This window comes from Dipodomys merriami, unplaced genomic scaffold (assembly GCF_024711535.1).
Source record: "Dipodomys merriami isolate MVZ:Mamm:240054 unplaced genomic scaffold, mDipMer1.0.p SCAF_1, whole genome shotgun sequence".
NCBI lineage: Eukaryota > Metazoa > Chordata > Mammalia > Rodentia > Heteromyidae > Dipodomys > Dipodomys merriami.
The window spans coordinates 25,636,990-25,643,839 of record NW_027202270.1 but is presented as its reverse complement, the minus strand read 5'-3'; the positions used below and the strand labels follow the sequence as shown (position 1 = coordinate 25,643,839).

Sequence of the window (6,850 nt, the reverse complement as noted above, 5' to 3'; positions counted from 1 at the left end):
GAGGTGATGACCCCCTCAGAAGACAACACTACAGACACAGGAGTGGCAGAAGGGGCCCAGGAGCATTTATGGGCGTTTTCACATCAAGACGCTTTCAATCTTGGACAGTGCAGCTCTGGAATGAACAGCCCAGATTCCAGGTGACGGCCGCCCAAGTTCTTTGTGGCCTTCCTGCCACAGTGCAAACTGAGGTCTGTTTTTGGAACTAGCTTTTTAACCATGTCAGCATCTCACCCCGGTTGGTCTCTCCCATGAGTTCCTGGTACTAGCAGAGGGATTTCCTCAAGGATACACCCCCCCCACCCCCCGCCAGATGATGGGCCTTTGGGTGGAAAGTGGTTCCTTGGATTCAGAGGCCAGTTTCAGGAGACGATTGGCTTTAGTCTATCATGCTTCATACGTGCAAGATATTTACTGTTGGATGAAAAATGGGGCCCAAGGCAAAGTATTAGCTTGGCTCTAAGGAGGTGGAAACCTACAGACTTGCTTTTATTTAAACAGTTTCTAAGCAATAGAACAATTACCTAACATCGCACCAAGTAATTTGTTAGTCTTGGAAACAGTAAGGGTGTTCATATACTCTACGGCTTTCTGGGCTGAAAAGCAGTTTTAAAGTTCATGGCAGACCCAACTTGTAGGCTGGCTCTGCCCTGTCCTGTCAGATTTTGGTGGTGGTGGCAGAGAAGGTTGTAGGCCCCTGGTTGGCATGGACCAGCCTGTCAGGGATGTATAAAAGAAGAGAAAACAGAAACAACAGGGACACAGTTCATTCCTGGTAATGATGGTGACAGCACATTTATTTTTTTCCCTTTTGAAAATAAGCAGAAAGCAATGTGGATGGAAAGTTCTCAGGAGCTCCCAGCAACTACTAATAGTTAACAGGGTCCTCTAAATAGGCAGTGGGGAAAAGAAAGGTTTTCGTACATTAGGGACCTAAAATTTCACCTCGACTCTCTGTATGTCTAGCTGTGGATGCCCCTGAGTTGGGACAGGCAATAGTATGGGTGGAGCAAACATGCTAGCAGAGGGGAGACCGTTCTGCACTCAGGTCTCCAAATCAGAATGACCTGCTGACAGTTGGAATCACAGATACATTAATTATAGCGAAGGCAGAAGTAAGCTATAGTGACAGGGAGCTGGAGGTGGAGGGAGAAGGCACTTTGCCATGGGAGCACATCTGTTTTATAATAAGCAGGTCTAAAATCCTCTTGTGAGAGATCATGTTCAACTGTCTACTCTGAAGCTGGCAACTACAAATACTGTATCTCACGAAAGGGAGGAGAAAGGAGACAATCAAAATTCGTTTGCCCATTTACGAAGTGAGTGAGACTTTCCATGCTTTTGCCTCTGTGTGTGTGTGTGTGTGTGTGTGTGCGCGCGTGTGTGTAAGATGGAGGGAGATGTCAACCTGCTTTTCTATGAGTAAAAGGCCCCATAAAGCATTTCATGACTAGTTCCTGGCCTTCTAACATGTTTCATACCTTGGTTATAGCTACTAGAAAGAGGAAACAAATGCATATGTGATGCTGAACTATTAAGCTGAAATGTGTAGTTTGGGGCCAAAGGAAATGGTGTGGGTCGAGAGATGAAATGCTTACATCTAACCATACTAAACTCGAATTGAAATGTCACTAAATGGGCAGAAGTGTCATGAGGTGGCCTTCGGAAGGGGCAAAATGTGGGCCTGGGTGTAACATGATAATTCCCCAGATGCCAACAGCTATGGAACTGGGAAAGCACATGGGCATGGATGACAGCTGTCCAGTGCATCTTCTTGTAAAGTCTGCAGGGAAGTGCTTTGTCAGAAGCATATCTCCCTGTGCTGGAAGGAATGGGAGCCATGAGGTTTCCAAAGTCTCCATCCCTGACACCTCGGCTCTCCTAGGGGACTGGATGAAGGGGATGAGCTGGGGGTGGAGGGGGGGCGGGGAAAGGGAGGGACAGGACACTGCCAAATAGCAAAGCAATTCATGTGTTTCTTATTCCTATTGTAGTGCTTATTTTAGCAGTATATGTGTGGAGCTACTCATTTCAACAATATTAGATTTAACTCATATTTTAAACTTTGTATATTCTTTAAATACAGTTGGCATTTAAAAAATGCTACTTTAATATTTTAAATAATTAAAAACATGAGAAGCCATGTGTTATATGCACCTATAATCCCGACATTTGGGAAGCTGAGGCAGGAGGATCGAGTTTGCGGCCAGCCTGGACTACAAAGCAAGACTCTGTCTCAAAAAACAAAATGAAATCAACAAAAAAGTGAAAGCAAATTAAAGGTAAAAATGAAAGCACAGTAGAGAACAATGGGAAATAAAGCATTTGAAGTGGCTGGGTTGGTCAGAATTGTCTATACAGACCTATGAAGACACAAAAGATGGTCTCTCCCAACATGTGTACCACATACAGTATCTACCAGTCTACACACTGATGTATTGAAAAACAATCCTTGGACATGTCCTCTAGCCAGTATCATGAAAACACCATACATGTCACCCATTACACCCCGGGAAAATCATTCTTAAAGAGCCACATTGCCTGGCAAATATGGTAGAGTCACATCATTAGGTGGGTGTGGGCATTCGCCCAAGCCAGCACACCAACACCATGCAGTTATTGGTTGCAGAAGTCTCTTCTTTTCTCAGGAAAACACTTCCTGGGATTAACTTGAAAACCAGACCAGCTCTCCTCCTAAGTTAGGGGTATATGCTTTCTGTCGGCAGGAGCTTGTGCTCCTGGCTTCTTGCCAAATAGCTCGGCTTCAGCGATCCCCAACTCTGCCAGGGACAGGGGGTCCTGGAAGGATCTGGGAGCATTCCTGTGTTCCACAGATTTCCTAAAATGATGATTGCTTTAGTTCCTTCAGCCCTCTATGAGGGCTAAAAATAAATAACACAGAAATAGCCTGCAGCTCTCTGTTGCTTGGTGCAAATGCTTCCTCTAGAATCTTGTGTAATAAAATGGTCCTGAGAGAAAGAGAGACCAAGTGAGAGAGAGAAAGAGGGAGGGAGGGAAGAGAGGTGTCCAAAACGGGAAAGCCATGTGTGTAAACCACATTTTGCTGGGATCAGGCAGCTGAAATTCATGGCCAAATGTAATTCATTTATGGGCAGGCTCTTGGCCACTGAAGTTCTATGGACCTGTTAGACAGCTATTCATACGGAACACATATATAGGATGTAGAGATATGAATAGATATAAATAAATAAACGTATCTATCTACGTCTAGCTGGAGAGGAGACACTCCTTTTAACAGGGTGCAAGCGGCCACTGAGAAGCCCCTTGGCTGGTCATTGCAGGAGGCTGGGAGGGTGAGCGGCCACAGAGTCAGGTGTTTTGGTAGGACAGCTCAAACATGGTGCATGCCTCCTCCAGGCTCTCATCCACGTTGAGCCGCCGCCAGAAGGACTTCTGCTTCTTCTGCAGCTCCCGGCGCACGCACCGTGGGCAGGGCACAGACTTTTCTTTGCACTCAGAATGGAAGACGGCCCCACAGCTTTCACACCTGCAAAAGGTAACCAGTGATGTGATGAAGCAGAAGAAGAGCAGTTCACCCTGACAGAGGTCCTGGGGCACTTATTCTGGACATCCCTGCCTGAGGGAAGAGGAGCCACTTGGAAACATGGGCTGTTTCTCTATCCAAAATGCTCAAGGTTGAATTTCATTTGAAAGACATTTCCTCTCCCCTTACCCCTCCCCCCATTGGAGCCAGCCTGGGGAAAGGCATAAGGTTGCTGCTGGGGGAGAGGAGGGAGCAGGGACCCCTGTGCTCCCTGATTCTGAGGGCCTGGCTGAGGCTCTACTCTCCAGAGAGAGAGAAATGGCAGTGACTCCACAGTGAAGTGATGGAAAATGGGGTGAATGGCTTCCCCACTTGCTGGCCCCCCCCCCCACCAGCAGCAAGCCCAGCGCCATGTCTGTGAACACAGCTTCCCATCCACTTAACACCAGCTCTGCGGCGCTCTGTGAACTCACTGCCTTTATTTGACAGTTTGAGACGGTACAATGACACATTTTCATTCTCCAAATGACATCCTGGGAGCCTATTACTCTTTGTGAGCTTTCAAAAATTAGGAAAACCCTCCCGGCTTTAAATGCCTACCGTTACAACCTAAGTGGGAACAAGCGAGCAGGAGAGGCTGGGGAAGGAAACATTTCGCTCCACGACAGGACAAGTATTCTAATTTATAGAGGAGACATTCCAGGTGGATGACTAGTTTGTTGTCTGGCCTGGTGGGAGTATGCACAGGAGTGTGTCTAGCTTGTTTTCACGGCAAAGTTTTTCAATAATGACTAACAAGCTCAACCACAGCTGCTCCCGTGGGTGGCCTGATGGTGTGGACCCTGTTCACATCTTTCACATGAGTGACAGGTGACTTTTACTTGGTCCTAGGAGCCCAGAGAACTGTTACGTTTCCTTGTTCAGCCAACAACATCCAGAGATGGTTGAGTCCTGGCTTTTTTTTCTTTCTGTTTGTCACATGGCTTGAACTCAGGGCCTGGGCACTGTCCCAGAGCTGGCACTCTACCACTTGGAGCCATAGTGCAACTTCTGGGTTTCTAGTGGAGATAAAAGTCTTACTGAGTTTCCTACCCAGGCGGCTTTGAACTCCAATCCTCAGATCTCAGCCTCCTGAGTAGGTAGGATTATATGCACGAGCTACTGGTGCCTTGGATTGGCTTTCTAAGAGGGCTATCCCTAGGGCTTGGCCTCAGGTACTGTGGACTCTTCCTATAGTACTTCTAGCTTCCGTCCTAGGTTGAGGGTGTCTTGGGTCACCATTTCCTAGCCTGTTGCCAACTTGTCCCTGGCATCAGTATTCTGAAGGTTTGCCCAACGGAGGCTCTTCTACTCGCCCTCATGTCCTTGGAGGGGAAACCATAACTTACTAGGAAGAGGGTCCATCTGATGAGCTAGCAGGCAGGGGCTTCACTGCCCCTTCCCCATACCCCCTTCCCCCCCAGCACAGCTCAGGGGCCAAGGGAAATATAGTGGTGGTTAGGTCAGTGGAAAAGGAACTTCAAATTGCTTCCCAGCTAGCTTCCTGCTATTGGTTGGACTATGTCGCCTTGGAGCTCCAGTGTGGAACCCCCAGTGTGTGGAGACAGGATGTGTAGGTGGCACAGCGTGCTGGGGAAGGGCACGGGGATTGTGCCCTCAGTTCTGTCCCATGTCCCGCGTCCCACCCCACAGGAGGGACACTGACAGGAAGTGGTCACCAGAACCAATCCTTCTAGCGCCCTTGCAATGAAATGTGCAGCCTTGAGAACCAGTCTGGTTGTGGGTGCAGAGACAGCGCAGACTAAACAATGCCCTTGGGCTGGCTGTGTCCGCCTCTGCACCCACCGCGCTGGGCTTGCTGGGAGTCACGATGTCAAGTGACATCACCAGTGGAGGGTTCGGCAAGCTGTGCCCCTCTGGCTACCTGCTGCTCTTCTCTGGCAATGTGGAGGCCTTGCCCTCCCCCCCCCCCCCCCCCCCCAGCCCAGCCAACTCATTCACTAGCTTCCAAGAGCTAATGCTTGTCTCCAGGGACACAGAGTTGAAGATCGGGTGGCGAGTGGAGCTTGGGGCTCCTGGCAACTCTCACCAAGGCTGCTCTGGAGCGGCAGGCACACGGCTGGCCACCTGGGCGAGCACACACACACCCTCCTGCAGGAAGACAGGGCTTTGAGTCTGATACTGGAGCCAGGTCACACATTCCCCTGTGTGGGCTGAGCAGCCCTGGGGAGGTGACTGCCTTGGTGGGGCTGTTTGACTTGTTGTAACAGGCTGCTTCCCTCGGCCTTTCTGCTCACTGGGCCTCTCCCCCAGGGACTCTGATATCCAACTCCACCACATGCTGGGCATGGCAGGGTCACCTCTTCTCTCTCCTCCCCTGCCTTTCTCGTCCCCGCTGCCAGTGGAGATGAAGGTCAGACAGGGGTCTCGGTGCCTCCAGTCTGGGCCAGTGTCCCCTGACCCCAGTGGCTTTGGCTTTGTCCCCACCTGGCCATATCCAGGTATCCTGTCACTGAAGTGACACTAATGATAACATTATCAAATAAATGTTCTCCTTTCTGCCCCCTTGACCCAGCAGGGTTGGTCAAGGAGTTATAGAGCTAGGGATGTTGCCCCAGGGCAGTGATTGATAAAGAGAAAACACACAGGGTTCCTTCCAGCCACTCCCTTATCTCTGCTGATACTAGGCCTCAGTCTGGGAAGAGATTGAGTCTTATCGAATATTCTTGGTGCAACAAACACCCTTGGAGTAAAGGAGGGACCTGGCGCACCTGCTTTTACTGGCCAAAGGTCAGTAACTGAAAAAAGTCATGAGATTTAAAAAAAATCATGATTTCAAAATAGAACCAAATGTTATTTTCTAACAATTTGTAACCAGCAGGCATCTTTTCAATGTTAGTATGGGGATACATGGGTCAATGGCCTTCCAAAGGCAGACAATCTCTGGTTAATCCATCCCCTAGCCCAGATTTTCTCCTTAACAGTAAAGAATAAAGGCAGGAAAAAGTAGAAAAAAGAACTGTTCTCTTATATAAAAGAAATAAAGCTCTGTAATATAATGCAAGAGAAGTATAGCCTTTACATTACATTAAAAAAAAAAAAAAAAGGTAGCTGGGTGCCTGTGGATCATGCCTGTAATCCTAGCTACTCAGGAGGCTGAGATCTGAGGATTATGGTTGGAAGCCAGCCTGGGCAGGAAAGTCCGTGAGACTCTCATCTCCAATAAACAACTCCGAAAATTGGAAGTGGCACACTGGCTCAAGTGGCAGAGCGCTAACCTTGAGCTGAAGAGCTGAGGGACACCATTCAGGCTCAGAGTTCAAGTCCCATTAAGGCTCAGAGTTC

General features: G+C 48.7%; 1 protein-coding gene across 2 annotated transcripts in view; it reads right to left on the bottom strand.

Annotated features, from left to right (window-relative positions):
* Positions 1 to 765: 765 nt before the first annotated feature.
* Plekhm3 (pleckstrin homology domain containing M3) overlaps positions 766 to 6,850 on the bottom strand; it is a 176,707-nt gene continuing 170,622 nt past the window's right edge. For both annotated transcript variants that reach the window (XM_070018417.1, XM_070018412.1), the window contains exon 8: positions 766 to 3,508. In XM_070018417.1, coding sequence (XP_069874518.1) covers positions 3,331 to 3,508 — 178 coding nt within the window. In that variant the 3' untranslated portion in view covers positions 766 to 3,330. The remainder of the gene's footprint in view (positions 3,509 to 6,850) is intronic.